The 15,940-nt window shown below is 54.0% G+C and overlaps 1 protein-coding gene across 4 annotated transcripts in view; it reads left to right on the plus strand.

Moving 5' to 3' along the window:
* The first annotated feature begins 3,479 nt into the window (after nucleotides 1-3,479).
* The window catches only part of TNRC18 (trinucleotide repeat containing 18), a 56,353-nt gene continuing 43,892 nt past the window's right edge, over nucleotides 3,480-15,940 (plus strand). For all 4 annotated transcript variants that reach the window (XM_062613539.1, XM_062613540.1, XM_062613542.1 and 1 more), the window contains exons 1-2: nucleotides 3,480-3,721; nucleotides 4,811-5,215. In XM_062613539.1, coding sequence (XP_062469523.1) covers nucleotides 5,014-5,215 — 202 coding nt within the window. In that variant the 5' untranslated portion in view covers nucleotides 3,480-3,721; nucleotides 4,811-5,013. The remainder of the gene's footprint in view (nucleotides 3,722-4,810; nucleotides 5,216-15,940) is intronic.

Below are 15,940 nucleotides of genomic sequence, written 5' to 3' on the forward strand. Positions count from 1 at the left end.
TTGGGCTCCCCTCACTGCCCCATGCAATGCAAAGCCCGCAGCCAGGCTGAGCACAGGACTTATAATCAGCCAGGATTTATGGAGAAAAGTGAAATCTCGAGCTGTTCTGGTCATTAATCAGGAATTCTTCCCTTGGTTCCCAAGCTGTTTCCCCAGGGGGATCTCCTCCTCGGGACCCCCCACCCTGCAGCCCCCTCCCCACGGATGTACAAGGGGTTGAGGTGGGAATCTGAATTACCCCCCCCCCAATCGATGAATAAATCCCATGGGATTCATCGGAATAAACCCCAGCAGGGTCCCCCTTGCTTTCAAATCCCACCTCCCCCTGTAGGGGTTTATTTGGGGGGGGGCACGGGACGGGACGGGACGACGACACACACAACCCCCTGCTGTCAAACTCAGTGCTGCTTTTAAGGCTGGGGGGGGGGGGTGGGAGGCATGAAATGAGGGCAAGGCTTTGCCGATGCGTTGGGCTCGCCGCCGACCGTGTTTTAACGTGATTTATGGCTGGATTTCTAAATCCAGCCACTGACTCCACGCTTTAAATATAGCTCCAAACCCACCCTGGAAACGTGTAGTAAGCACGTTAAAAACGCCGGGAGAAAGGGATGCGCAGCCGAGCTGGGGATGGAGGGAATGGGGGTATGTGTGTGTTTTTTGGAGGGGGGGTGTCCTCTCTGCTCCAAGCCCATAGCAATGAGCAGGTGTGTCCCCCCCCCAAGCCTTGGCAGCCCCACAAATAGGGGGATCAGTTTTGTCTCTCATGTTTCTAGACAGCCCCCCCGCTCCATCCTACCTGCATCCCTGGAGGGGGTAACGACACAACGGGCATTGTAGGACTGGGGGCTGTGAGCTCTGCGCTGCTCCAAGAGTGGCTGGGCTGAAGAGAGGAAAAAAGGGGGGAAAAAAGGAGGGGGGAAAGACAAAAAGGGAGGGGGGGGAGGGAATAAGAGGGGAAAAGGGCAAAAAGAAAAAAAAAGGGGAAAAAAGGAAAAGTAAAAAAAGAGGAAAAAAACAACACCCCCAAAATTTAAAAAATATTAAAAAGAGAAAAAAAGGGGGGGGGGGGGGGGAGAGAGAAAAAGTGGAGGAAAAAGGGCGGTGGTAACGGAAAAATGGGAAAAAAAAAGAAGGGGGAAAAACCGGAAAATAAACAAAAATAAGGGAAAAGAACCCAAGGGGAGGGATGGAGAGAGAGGAGCTGGGCGCAGGGCGGGGGTTGTCACTAACCCCCCCCCCCCGGGGCGGGCGGCACCGTGGGAACCTGCCGGGACCCTGGCACCGGGGGACACATACACGACCACGCGCCCCCCCCCCCCGCCAATGATTTTGACCAAAAATAGGTATTTTGGGACATAAACAGTGTTTGCTGTAAAGCTTGAGAGGGAAAAGTGTGAGAGCGGTGGCTACCCCCCAGCTTCCCCTCGGGAGCTGCGGTATGCCCCCTTTGAGGGACCCCCCCCTCTCCAAGGGGCAATGCGGGGGACACACACACATACAGACACCGTCTTAGTGGAAATAAAGGTGGGAAAAGAGGGGGGAATGTTGGGAAACGGTGGGAAAATGGTGCACCCCCCCCTCAGTGCAGCCACAACACAGCGGGAGAAACCATAGTAATAATGATAATAGCAATAAAATATGTGTATATATATGTATAGGTATTGGGGGGGGGTATTTTGAAGGCATGGTGGGGGTCAGTGCTTTGTAGCAGCCCCAGCCCGGAGCTGCTGCTACAAGATGGCTCCCGGCCGGGGGAAGAGGAGGAAGAGGAGGAGAAGGAGGAGGAAGGACCGGAGCCATGGGGGGGGAGCAAGGTTTTTATTAGCATGTCCCTGATTTATGGCATGCCAGCCCCCCCCCCCCTTCCAGGGGACAGTAACGGGGAGGTCCGGGCGTGAAGGCATGAAATATGTATAAAATAGGCTTTTAAAGCCACATAAAAGCTATCGAGCCATTAATATATGTATTTTTTTGCCCCTTAATTCCCCACTTTTTGGGTTATTAAACAGAAAAGGGCGGGGGGGGGGGGGGAAGCAGCCCTCCCCCTAGAAACATCGGGGTTTGAGGCTTCGCTTCTGACGCAGCCAGGTTTTGCTCTTAGATATAAATAAAAACATATACATATATATATATATATATATTGGCGTTAAAACAGCGCCTTTCGGAGCGTGAGAGCTTTTCGAGGAAGGCGATGCCGAGGAGCAGGAAGAGTGGAACCGTTCCAGGCTCCGTTTTGGGGCCGTTTCGGGACCCCTTTCTGCCCCGTTTGTGCCGTTCGCCTCCAAACTCCCCCGTCCGGACGTGTAAGGGGGTGGCTTTATCGGTATTATTTAATTTATCCCGGGATTAAATATGTTCCCCTCCCCCTTTTTCGTTGTAAAAGCCGAGTTTTAACTAAATAAAGAGCGGGCGGTGGGTTGGGAAGCTCAAATGGGGGGGTAGGAATGATGAGGTGCTCGACCCCCCCCCCCCCCCCGATGCACAGGGCAGCGTGGAGAAGTTAAAAACACATTAAAGAAAGACGAAAAAGAAGGAAAGAAAAGTAAAAGTTGGGCTGGACACTGGGAAGGCAGAGCCAGGGCCGTTCTCCCCCCCCCCCCCCTCCTTTTGGCGGGCAGCTCCGCTTCTCCCGCCCGTTTGTAACGCTAAAAGCAGCTGGAAAAAGCGGAGTTTTGGTTAAATCGGAGGGGGGAGGGTGTTGTCTCCTCCCCAAACCTTCCTTTTCACCCTATTTTTACATTTTTTATGGGGCGGGGCCCGCAGGGAGGGATCAATCTCCCCCCCCCCCCTTCCCTTTTCGGCCTCTCCCCTTCTCCCCCTCAAAGGCCGCTTTGTCCGCGGCGGGGCCGTGGGAGAGGGCCCGGCGGCGCTTCCCCCTCAGTCTCATCCCGGGGGGCCCTCACGTCCCGGCCGTGGCAAAGGCAGAAGGGGAGGGCCGGGGGACGGGAAGATTGATTTAAACCCCGCGGATAATAAAGGGTAGAAGGGGTCGCGTTGTCCCCCCCCCCCCGTCACACCTCAGAGCGGTGCAAGAAGGGGGGGGGACCCGATCCCATCCCGCTTCCCCTTCCAACCGCCGCCAGCTCCGAGCGGGAGACTGAGGCGAAAGGAGGGAGGGAGGGAGAGGGGATGGGGGAGCCTGGAAACGGGCGGCGGGAGCGCCTCAGCGTGAGGGGGAGCGGGGGGCCTGGAAACGGCCGCCTGTTTACCCGCCGCTGACTGGCAGCGCGGATGGGCAATGGCGAGGCGCGGGCGGGCGTTGGGGCCGGCCCGTTCCGCGTTGAGAACAATGCGCGTTTCATGGCCGCGCCGCCCGTTCCCCCCCCCGTTCCTCGGTGGGGTTTAGCGTTTCTCTCCTCCCGCGCTCTCCTGTGTTGTTTTTTTTTTTTTTTTCTCCCCGTATTTTTTTAAATTTTCCCTTTTTCCTCGCTTTTTTTTTTTTTTTTTTTAAGCGAGGAGGAGGAGGGGGGGTTGTGTGTGTAAGGGGGTGTTTGTGTGTGTGTGTGTGTGGTGTGGAGGCGATGCTGCCTCAGCTCGGCGGGCCCCCGCCGCTCCATGGCGCGGCTGCTGCCGCCGCGTCGCTCCCGCGTTGCCCTTGCTGAGGAGAGGAACGGAGCGGAGCCGGGCCGGGCGGCGGGCAGGGCGGCGAGCCGGCACCCCCCGCCCCAGCCCCGCGCTGCCGCCGCCATGCCCCGCGACCAGGCGGCCTGACCGCGCTGAGGTAGGAACCGGACCCCCCCCGTACCCTTCCCTGCCCAACACATCCCGGGCCGCCTTTTGCCCCCTTTTTTGAGACGTTTTCCTCTGTTTTTAGCACTTGGGAGCCGCGATCCCGCAGCCCCGCGGCCAGACTCGCCCCGCTGAGCCACGCAGGCAGCGTTTAATTGAATTTAAACCGATTTTTTTCAGCTAAACTTAAGAAAACCACGACCCGATGGGATTTTTCTTACTGTTTTCCATTATTTCCCGTTCTATTTTATTTAATTAACCACTTTTTTTTTTGCTCGGCAGGTCACCCCCTTCTAGGCTCGGAGCCGGGAAGGGCGGCGGGGCCGGGGCTCTCTGAGCGCTGGAAGGGGGGGGGATAGGGAGAAAGCCCCCACTTTATTCCCCTCAGTGTTTATCATTCCTCTCTATCCCGGTGTAAAACCCGGTGGATCGGGCGTGGGATCGTTTCATCAGGCTACAAGCACGATTAGGTCTTTATTTTTCTGTATATTTGTGTATTTTTTACCCTTTCGGGGTTTGGTTGTTTCCGAGCGGGAAAAACGGGAGGAAAAAGAAGAAAAAAAACCCGAAAAAAATAACAAAACCCAAGCGGCCATTTGGAGCGTTGGGAATGCGGGGTGGGGGGGGGGGAAAGGGCAAGAAACGAGGCTGCGGGGCGATACCGGAGCCCTGGTCCCGATCGGGCGGCTCCCGGCGGGGCAAATCAGCCCCACGAGGGGAAAAATAGGAAAAAAAGAAAAATTAGGGAGTTTATCAGTGTTGGTTTAGGGTTTTTTTTCGGTGTTTTTCTTTTTTTTATTGTTATTTAATGTAATTTTGGGAGGAGAACGGCAAAGCCGCTTCCCCGCCGCCCGATCCCATTGGAGCCGCAGTGCGGGCTCTGCTGCCGCTGCTTCCCCTGCGTTTGGCTTTGGCGATGCCGAATTCCCTTTTCATTGAAAAGTAGGGTTTTTAAACACTTTTAACTATTTCCCCCGCCTTTTTCCCGCAACTTTTCCTCCCTTTATTTGGGTGTTCGGGGGTGGCCGGGAGGCAGGGCTCGGAGCAGGCTCCTCATCGCACCCCGCTTCTCTGTTTGCAGGCAGCGCCGAGACCGCCGCGCCGGGGCTGGCTCCGTCTCCCTGCACCGCGCCATGGGACGCTTGGACGCCTTATTTTTGAGAACCATCTGATTTTTTGGGGGAGGAGAAGGAGGGGGGGGGTTGGGGGGGCGGGGGGGTGGGGGGGGAAGGCGGTGGCGGGCACCGACAGCGATCCGGGAGACTCCTTGAAGCCGGCGAGTGGATGATGGATGGCCGAGATTTCGGGCCCCCCCGCTCGGTGCACGGCCCCCCTCCGCTGCTCTCCGGGCTGGCCATGGAGAGCCATCGCTTGGGAGCCACCGGCCGCTTGGCCCCCGCCGCTGGTCCCATGGCTGCCGGGCTCCCCGCTGCCCTCCAGCCCGGCAAGTTCCTCGCATCGGGCATCAGTCTCCACTCCCACCCGGGTAAGGCTCTGCGGCCCCCCCCCACCATCCCACCTCCGGTAGTTTTCCCGTCGCTTCCCCTTTTCCCGGTGCCTCCGCGGCTTCACACGCAAAAATACAGTAATAAGAGGGATTATGTGTGCTGGCAGCTTTTTCACGTGTTTTTCCCAAGGGTTTTCTGCTTTTTTGGGGTTGGATTTGGAAAAAAAATGTAGGGGAATAAGGGAGGAAAAATAATAGTGTGGGGAGAAATAATAGAGAAAAATGGAATAAATAATAAAGAAAAAAATAAGGAAAAGGGTAAAAAATAATAGGGGAAAATATAGGAAAAGTGGTAAAAAATAGGAGAAAAGAGATAATAAGGGGGGGGGGGGAAGGAAAAATTAGGGAAAGTGAAAGAAAAAAATGGGGAATGGGGAAAAATACTGCTCCCAGCCGATAAAACTTCCCCCTTCCAGTGCACTGTTCTGTTGGCACTCGGGGAAAATCCTCTGCCGAGGGTGTTTCGTGGAATAAATCCTGTTTTGGGGAAAGCCAGAGAGCAGCAGCTTGGGCTGCAGCGGGGAAGGGGGCTCTGGCACGGGTGGGCGAGAAGAACCCTGCTTGGGCTGGGGAAATGGGGCAAAATGGGGCAGTTTTGGTGATCTCCCTTCTGCTGCCTATGCGGGTATCGGGGAATTTTTCTTCTCTTCCATTTTTCCTTTTCTTTCCCCCTTGTTTATCCTTATTTTTTAAATAATTATATTTTTTCTAAACCCGCAAACAAAACTTCTCCCTCTTCATACGTTTTCCCTTCCACTCATTGTGCTTCATCCTCACGGAGCCCCATGTCTGCTTCTCCACTGAGTAAAAAGCAGACATTGAATCACACGGCGTTTGTTTAGCTTTCTCTCTTTCCTCCCCACTCAGCTTTTTATTTATTTGCTTAAATGACTCCATTTTTGAGACGGATTTTGATCTTTTTCCGCCCTTTCCCTGTTCCCAGCGTCTCGCAGGGTGGGATAAGGCGGGATCCTGGCGAGCTGCTGCCGAGCTCGTCCTGGGGAGGACACAAGGGATTTCTGACCGTTTGATTTCCCTCTCTGCCTCTCTCTATTATTATTCTTTTTCCCTTTCTTTCCCCTGGGCGTGGAGAGGTGACTCGGAGTTTACTTTAGGCGTTGGGAGGGTGACAGGTTTTGCAATAATAAACCTGCTTTTCTCCCAGCCGCCCGGGATGAATGACTTTGAAATTTGCAAACCTGATTGCCAACATCTGCACAGAAGGAAGCAGCCCGAATCGAGGCAAAGAGATTTATTAGGTTTAGACTAGGTGGCAGTGCCAATTTCCCAGGTGCTAAGGGGAGAGGTGTAAAGCGGAGGGCTCTGAAGCCAAGCACATGGACAAACACCTTTTTCCCTTCCCTTTTGTCTTTTTTCTTGGTGTTTTTTTCCCCTCCTTTTATTTTCATCCTGGGCATTTTCTCTCCCTCCATATTAAAGCAAAACACGATCTCTGCAAAAATGCATCTGGATAACTGAAGCCAAACCGAGTGCGGGTTGTTTCTTTTTTGCTGTTAATTCTTTATTGGGTGATTTTTATGCTGTTTAAATTATTTGTTGTTGTTATTTCTCCTCCCAAAGTTTCCTTTTCTGGTGCTTCCCTGAAATCCAGGCAGCCCTTGGAGGGAAGCACAGAGCTCTGGCCTCCCTAAGCTGCCCGTGCGTTGCTCTCGCCGCGAGCGATCCCACTGCATGGGGATCGAGCCTCGGATTTGGGCTCCTCACAGAGCAAAAAGGGAGTTTGTGATCCCTCTTGTTTTTACTTTTTCACGTGGATTTAGTATTTTTATTGCCCTTTTCCTTGTTTTTTGAAAATCCCCTGCACCACCGCAGTGCCCGGCTCTCCCTGCGCGCTCCCCGGCAGGATCGCTTCGGCACAGCCGTTCCCAAGCAGCCTAAACATTCCCAGCCACCCTAAATGGCATTAAAGAGCTCCATACAATTAACAGTTGAAACTTCCATTACACAGTGATGGGATAGGCAGGGATTTATTTTCTTTTCCTATTTATTTTCTTTCCTTTACGGCTTTAACAATATCGTTTGAAATGATGATTGCTTCCTGCTTCGGAGGGCCCCTTTGTAGCTTTGTGTTTGCCGTGTTGATCTTGGTGTGTGCTTTTTTGTTGGGGCTTCTTTTCGTGGTGTTTTTCTCATTTTGCTTTAGCTTTAGGAGGGGTTTGGAAGGGTGGAAAGCAGAGGCTTGTGCAAGGGGTTAAGAAAAGTGGGCAGGAGGCAAAGCCTTTAAATAGAGCCAGTTCAAACCGATCTTTAAATACCGCCGGGCTGAAGAAAGAGATTGTTGACTCCATCCCAGCGTCCTCCTAAAATAAATACACCCCTGTAAAAATAGCACGATTGGCCATAGTTGAGAATCCAGATTGGAGAATCCGGTTATTGCCAGCACCAGCTCCTTGTTTTTCCTGTACCCTCGGCTTGTTTGGTACCGGGCTCTGCCCCAGTGCCAAAATACAGGACCAGGGCTGTGTTCAGTGACCCTGGAGCCTCAGCTCTTCTCTGGGGGGGTTCCTATTCCGTGGCAGCATTCCGGACGCTGTGTAGTCCACGGGGATGGGGACAGAAGCCCCTTTGTTGGACGCGTACAGAGGGAGGAGTGAGCTGGAGCCTGGGGCAGGAGGCGAGCCAGCCCTGGGCGATCGGGCTGCTGTCCCATGTCCCCGTCCCCAAGGAGGGCAGGGGGACTGTGGGGGCCGGGGAGCAGCGGGGTGCTCCCAACAGCTTTCTGCCGAGGGCTGCGGGAGGAAGGTGACTGTTTGCAATGGAATTTCATCCCTGGCAGCCGAGCTTGCTGGGAAGAGCTTGCACAAAAAGAGGCTGCAATCGACAGAGTTGGGCGGTTGAGTCTGTTAAAGCAGTAGCTTGCTCTACTCTCCAGGTTAAAATATGGGGTTGATGGCTCTGCTCTTTCCCCATGCCACAGGCTTGGGGTCCAAGCGAGTGCGCTCTGCTCCGTGCCGTGTTGTTGTGTTTTGGGGGAGGTGGAAAAGGCTTCCTTGGGCTCAGTTGCAAAGGGGTGCTCTGGGACTGCGTCCTTGCCAGGCAGCGGGTCTGTGCGTGAGCAAATCCCCTCCACATGCATAAATACCTCTGGGTTTAAAAGGATAACAATAAAAACCTGCTTTTTGCCATGTACTGAGGTATCCTTTTTTGGGTGGAATGTGTATGGGGGGGGGGCTACCAGAACAAATCTGTGCTTGTATAAAAGGATGCCTGGCTTCTCACGTGAAAATACACTTCAGAAATGCTTTCTAGTGCCCAGGAAAAGGGACACAGCTTCATGAGCAGAGCTGACTTGGTGTTAAATCCAGAGCTGTGAATCGATCAGGCGGAGGGAAGAGAGGTTTTCAGTGTGCTTACTTTCCTGCTTCCACATTAGCATGTGCATTCAAATGCAGGGATTTAAGGTGGATTGGAGACTGTCCCTGCTTCTCGGCTTGCTGTGCCGGGGGGAGAAGTTTTCCAGACGGCTGGGCCAGGTATATAGGGGAATAAATAAATATATAAACCCCCTTCTCCTCCCAGGATAGCTTTGCTGTGCCAGCAAAATCCCACTGTAGCCATCCTTATAATGGCAAAATTGTGCTTCTGCTGAGCCCGCAGATTCTGCAGTGGAGGCTTTGCCGTCGGCAGTGCCAGCAGAAGCACAATTTGCTCATCTCATCTGCATCCATGCTAAAATCACTTTGCTGATAGGAGACACTGGGATAACATAGATGCAGTACTGGACTGTGCTGTGTCCCGCTCCTCCCCTGGGAGGATTTGGGCTCCCGGGCTGGTGATGGTGGGATTTTTGGCTGTGGTTTGCCGCCGGCTCTTCTTGGTCACGTTTTGATGCTTCAAGGGAAATACCATCGGTGTTTAATGGCCCTTGAAATCTAGGTTTCGCCCTCCCTGCCTGCCCAGAGGGTGGTGCGAGGGGCTGAGTGTGGGGGGCTCCATGGGGCAAGGGACCCGGCAGGAATGCGGGTGGCTGGAGACCTGCCTGGGGAGATGTTTCCCCTCCCTTGGGGCCCTGGTGAAATCAGATGCTTCTTAATACGTGTTTTCAGGCAGAGCAGCCACTGTGCTTCTCCCAGTAGGGCTCCGGGAGGTGATGCTGGTCTGTGTCGGATAGGGAGGTTGTGCTTGGACTCATTGCAGTCTCCCATTTCCACCCGGTATTCCGGCCCTTTGGCCGTTAAGTGATGCCCCTGCAGTTCCCTTGGGCTTGTGGCCAACTCGCAGGCTGTAAGCAAGGCAGGAGCAGTGTCTGGTTTTGCAAAGGGAATGAAATGTTGGGAAAAAGGGATATCTGCATTTTTGGGAGTCTCCCGTTGTGCATTCTTGGTGTGCTGGGGATGTGTTTTTCTCATGTCCCAGTGGTTGGGTGGATTGTGGCGGGGGGGGGGCATCACCATCTCTCAGGAGGGGTGCGAAGGACTGTCCACCCTGTCTTCCAACCCCTCTGGAGTTCCCATCTCAAGTGGCGGTCACTGGTGGTAGAGAAGTTAGGTTTGGACTGTGGACAAGAGCCTGAGGGCCATGGGGTGACGTAAACTTACTCGGAGCAAGGTCCTGCAGGACCCTCCGCTGTGTTAGGGCTTCTAATACCTTCTCCAGCTGAACGGGCAGCAGATACATGCTAGTGGGGAAGATGTTCTTCATTGGCGTGGTTTCTAGCAGCCCGTCTCCCGCCCCAAGCCAGCCTTGCCCCTGCCCATCACTGAGTCTCCTTGCTGGGCTTGTACAACCGCCGGTCACAGACCCGACTGGTGGTGTGCCAGTGAAAATCTGATCCAGAGGATGAGCTGGTGCTAGAAATCCTAGCTGGGGGGTGGTGTGGGGCGCCAGGCAGGTCCCCGGCATTGGGGACGGGCTCCTGCTGTTTCCCAACACAGCAGCTGTTGCAGAAATGGAAATTGCGGGGAATTAATCTCGCTGCAGACGTGGTTAACAGAGCAGGGCTTTCGTAAGGGAAATTTTAGCTCTCCTTGCTAGGATAACCCAAGCTAGAGCTGAAATTAGTTTATAATTACATAGTAAATAACCCCCCCCTCCGTCTTGTCATTTCACCATCTCGCGATGAATATGGAAATGAACATTGTTGGAGGGGAATGAACGCAGTTGTGGCAGCCTTCCAGGTGAGCGCCTTGCGGTTCGGCCGCGGCTGTGCCCGGTGTCGGATCACCTCCTTCAGCTGGGGTTAGCACCGGGCGAGTTGAAACAAGGCCCCTGTGTGTTTTCGGCGTGTACTCAACTGGTCCAGTTTAAAGCTCGGGGCGGGAGGTGGTGCAGGGAATCGGGGCCAGGCTGGCATGTGCTGACATGAAAGCTGCCTTGCCGGGATGAGGAGATGTTGGTCTGGGTTAGGTAACGCGATCCAGCATCGCCCCGCTCGAGGTGCTGAGGACAAGGGAGTGCTTTGTTCTGCCTCGCTGCTGAAACGGAGAGCACGGGGTGCCCTCAGCGACCCGAAAACGCAGGCGGGTTGGGGAAGGTGGGGAGATGAAGGCAGCTCCCTGCTTGCGGGGTAAGGGAGAGAACTGCGGCAGCCCCTCGCTGGCTCTTCCAACTGGGAATGGGCTTTAAAAAGCCAGCTTTGGGAGGGGAAGGCTCCAGTGGCCAGGAGGATTTGGGGGGTTTCCTTCTCCCCATGTTTCCTCCCAGCCTCACGTTTCTGGCTGGCTTCACTCCGGGATGGCACATCTGGATTTGCGCAGGCATCGTGGTGGGGAAAACCACCGTTTCTCTCTGCTCTGTATTTGCTTGTTTGCTTCTCTCCAGCTCTTAAACACCAAGGGGATGGAAACAACACAAACCCTTTAATCCCCATGGCTGGGGCACGGTGTGACAGGAGCCCTGCTGCACACAGGGGACAGTTGGGTTCTCTGCCCACCCTGCAACCATCAGCTCCTCCGTGCATGATACGCTCCGGTTTTCCCCTCCAGCTGTTGTCACCAACAGTTATGGGAAGCAAAAGGTAGTTGAGAGAGTTTGGTATCTCTAAATCAGGGGGGTGATGGGCAGAAAGGAGGGGGTGAGGAAGGGCTTGGTGCAGCTTGAAGCTGGCTTTTGTTTAAATCCAGTGAGACTTGAAATAGGGGCAAAAGGACTGAAGTGACCTTGGGAATAAATTTTATTGCCGGCGTAGCAGTGGCCAAAGAGCCATTTTGAGGGAGCTGGATGCAGGCAGGCAAGCTGAACATGGTGGGCTCGGAGCAAGGGAAGGAGCAGAGTGCTGTGTTCAGGAGAGAAAGTGCATTTTTAGCGGAATAAGAGAGATTTGAAGGCATTCAGCCCTTTCTCTACATCTGTATCCCCAGCAACTTCTGCAAAGGTTGCTCTTGGTTCTGCCACCATCCATCTATCTTACCCTGCCGCGTCCCTGCGAGCAAAGAGCCCTTTTTATGTTACATGGTTAGATGGATTGCTTGGGCTTCCCTTTCTGCCCTCAATCCCTTCTCAGCAGAATTCCCTGTGGCTTCAATGTGCTTTTAATACATTTGGTTTAATTGCTTTTAATTAAACCAAAAATAAAACTAATAATTGGGATGGCCAACGTGCTTGGGAGGGAGGGTTTTGAAGGGATTCTTTGCTGCTTGCAGGCAGTACTAGTGGGAATGGAATAGCCCCGTGTTATCCCTGCACGATGTGTGTGATTCTCGGGTTCTGTGTCCTGATGTGCTGGGTGGTGAGCACCCCATATGCTGTGTCACACAAGTCGAGTGGGTAGTATTCCAGCTAGGAAAGATGCAGGCAGGTGAGTGAAGATGGGTGCCAGTGAGAGCCCAGCACACCTTTCCTGGCTCAGCTCTGCCAGAGTTTCCCTTTGCAATCCCAGTGCTGCAGCCGGGCTTTCTCCCTGATGACAGTGGCACAAAGCAGTGATTCTTCTGCTGCTTTTAATGGATGTTTGGGGTTTGTGTGGGATCGGGAATTCCTGCTTCCATCAGATGAGCCCTCTCTGACTGTTTTATAGACACATCTTCCTTTGCTTGGTTTCAGGGCTAGCATTTGTATTGCCACAAGCGCTTTAGGCTTTCCCCTTTGCCTTCCTTCCTTCCCAGCCCTATCCATGATGAATTTGATCTTCTTTCCTGCTTCAAATCTCATCGTCAGCCCAGGCTGCTTCCATCTTGCAGAGCACACGAAAGCTCAGTGGCCTTCCCTGGCCAGGCTAAACACAGCTGGGAGGAAGGAGAAACACAGATTTATTCTTGGGATTGTTCTTGAGGTGCTCCTTGGTCTCCCTGGTTGAGATGTACAAACACTTACGTGTGCGTATATATACATATACAGGGCATCCATCCAGTGCTTCACCTGCCGGGTGGCATCGGAACCAGCTTGGCAATTTGTCAGGAGCCCAAAGACTGTGCTTGGGTTTGAATATGGATTTGCATAATTCATTGGGAATTAAACCTCACCGCCATAATATCTGCCTCTGTTTGTCTCCTGTTACCATTGAGGAGGTGTGTGGTGGTGGGCGTTTGCTGGCTGCAGAGACCCTTCTGCTTTATGTTTCAGAGCTTCTTCAGCGCAGAAAAGATGGCATGGGCTGATGTTCAGGGGGATGTGAGGTGTGCAGGAGCTGAATGTGGGGTCAGGAGGAGAGCCTGAGCACAGGGTGAGCTTTAGTGCCTGGTTTCCAAAGGAAAAGAAGCTTATGGGAATGTGCTCCAGCTGTGGATCTCCTTGATGCACCCCTAAATGCCTGCGCCTGTCACTGGATTTCTCCAGGGTGTTTTGATCCCTGCAGATGCCGTGGAGGCTCTGGGAGCGGGATGGATGTGTTCACCCCTGTGGCACACGGAGCAGTACATGCAGTGCTTTTACCCCATCCTGGCCTTGCTGCATCTAAGTGGGACTTGTGATTCTGGAGCCATTTGAACACAGTTGGGTCATCAGTGATGTCCTTGCTCCAGCCCTGGGGTGGTTCTCGGAGCCAGTCCTTTCTTGCTGCCAGGACCTCCGTGTCATGCAGGCTGTTTGCATGTGTTGGCATTGAGGTCTGATCAGGGCGCTGTGCCCCTCTGTGCCTCAGTTTCCCCTTGCAGTGCCACCTCCCTTTGCAAGGCAAACCCTGAGAGGCGCTGGCAGCCGCTTTGCAAACCAGAAGGTCTAAAATAAGCAGTGACAGAGGCTGCGTCTCCCAGGGCTTTTGAGTCATCCCAGCTCGTGCTGACTGCACCCAGCAGGGGCCTGCGGGGCAAAACAAACCCGCATCCAGCTGCCACCTCCCCGCCAGATGTTACTGCTGGGGTGGCTGGTTGCGTTTTGGTGGGGGATCTATCAGGAGAGCAGCTGGAGCTGCTGTGGGGAGATAGCACCTCTCTGATGGCCCTGGGGAAACCATGGTGGAACCGGTGGCTTGGGGCAGTCCCCAGGATTGGAGACTTCCAGTTGGATTTATGGAGGAAAGGGCTGAGATTAGCAGCCCCGGTCTGGCACAGTGCGCGTTTGGGGTTGCAGAATGGGGGCTTAGGCATGGTGGGGATCGTCCTCTCTGCAGCCCCTCCTCTCTGTGCCTGACAGGAGGCCGGGTTGGGATGAACCTAGGGGTGATCCCATGGTGGCCTTCACTGCACACAGAAGGAAGGTGACCAGGGCAGCAGTGATGGGAAGCCGAGAGGAGCATTGTGCTGGTGGCATTTACCTTGTGGTGGGCGCCGTGCGTTCATCCGCAGTGCTGGCTGCTGCCCATCACCCAGCGGTGTTTAATTTCTCAATGGGAGGCCAGGCAGATAATGCTGCACGGTCCCATTTAACCTGCTGGTGACCTGGTCTTAAGTCATTGTGGCTGAAAATAGACCATGTTCCCTCCAGGGCACGGCTAATGGTGCTGGGAAAGCTGGGATCTCTCTTTGAAGGCTGATTTAATTGCTGCTGGCAGGCACTCAGTGCAGGTGATGTGGGGACCAGCACCAGTGCCATCCCACAATAACCTCCCCCACCGAGCGCCTGTAGCTCTCCCGGCACCGGCAGTGAAGGGTAACGAGCTCTATTCCTTAACGAAGGCACGGGACAGCAGCTCTGAGCTGGTGCATGGCTGGTGCTGGGTTAATTGCCCAGACTTTGCCTGCAGGGAGCAGGGGCTCGCTTGTTTGCATCACATCTTCTGCACGGAGTTGGGGTGGTTTAAAGGACTAATAAGTAGGGTGGATTCAGTTTCTGGGCTTAGGAAAAATGGGGAGCAACCACATCAAACGTGGGTGCCCAATGCCTGGAGCAGAATCAGCCCTAATAGAGCCCTGTGCTGGCCTCTGATGGCTGGAGTGTCTTCATTGTGATGAAGGATGGACCGGAGCAGAAGCATTTTGGTGCTGTCCTAGAAAATGAGGAGAGGAAGGAGACTGCAATCTAGCAGCCAGCTTCTGCATTCCTGGGGATTCTGCTAATCATTTTGAGAGTTAAAATTACTCTTTTCTGATTTCCATACAGCATCTTAGTGAATGTGGAGCTGAAGAGCCCACTGAGTTACTCCGTGCTACTCCAGGAAAGCTCTGTGGTTGTGTAGTGAGGGCCTGGAGGGTTTGGTGGACCCCCATTGGGGTGTCAGGTTTAATTATACCAGTGGAAAAGGAGAGACATCCAGTGTGGTGGGGATTTCAGGCTGGGAACACGGAGGAGAGGCTGCTGCTGCAGCAGCTGGTGGTGACCCAGGAGGGTTGACGCTGGTTTGAGTGCTTGTGTGTCAGGATTAATGCGGGACTGGGTCGGTGCTTCCCAGACTCTGTGTTCCAGGCTGGGTTGTGCATCATGCCAAGGGCATGGTTTCCAGCCTGACCCTCTCCAGCAGGAGGAAAAGCCACCTTTTCTCTGCCACAGGGATTTGTGTCCCCACCAGGGTGGCTTCTTTCTTCACCCTGTAAGACCTGTCAGCAAGGAGCTGGTGGGTGACCTTGCGGGAGATCTTAGGGCATCTTATTGTCCTCCTCCTGTGGCCCCAGTCCCTGAACCACTGGTCCACCTCAGATTGCATTTGCTTTGCTGCACGGTGGAAGCTGAGTCTGCAGGACACCGGGGCAGAGCCAGTGTGTGAGTACCGATCCCTTGCAGCCACTTCTTCCCGTGTTCTCCTCCTCCGGCATCTCCAGCCCATTGGGGCTGTTCCAGCTCCCGGGTGAGGAGGAGGTGAGCAGTAGCACTCAGCCTGATATTTATTTCTATGGAAGCAGGGAACCCTCCGTGCCCTGCGCACGTATCCTGCCCTTTGGTGCGCGCAGCAGTAAAATCATGGCACGGGGTAATAGCGGCTGCGGGAGGGCTCGTCGGAACCCCGGCGTTCCTGCACTGACGCAGCCTGCAAGACATAGTAAATATTGAGCAAGAGGCACTTAAAAATAAAGCAGCCTGGACACAGATTCCCCCGTGGAATGAAATGAAATTAAAAGAAACAATAGAGAGCTGCGCCGAGCTGGGGGAAGGAACTCGCCTTGGCTTTTAAAGGCAGTGATTTCTGCAGCTGAAGGAAAGTGCTGTGACGCTGTTTGAGCCGGCAAAGGCCGGGAACGCAGACCCCCCGCTGGAAGATGCCGTCTCTGAGCTCACCGGGACCCTTAGAAGATTAAACGAGGAGTTAAATTGATCTGGCTGTTGTGGATCTGGGGGATGAGATTGGAGGCCCTTCAGGGGACATGGAGAATCGAGGCTGTAAATTAAGACTTTGAAGCAACTGCCAGTCCCGTAGCACGGGGTGTAAATACAACC

The sequence above is a fragment of the Pezoporus occidentalis genome, unplaced genomic scaffold (assembly GCF_034315485.1).
Source record: "Pezoporus occidentalis ecotype Australia unplaced genomic scaffold, CSIRO_AGI_Poc_V1 ctg169, whole genome shotgun sequence".
Classification (NCBI taxonomy): domain Eukaryota; kingdom Metazoa; phylum Chordata; class Aves; order Psittaciformes; family Psittacidae; genus Pezoporus; species Pezoporus occidentalis.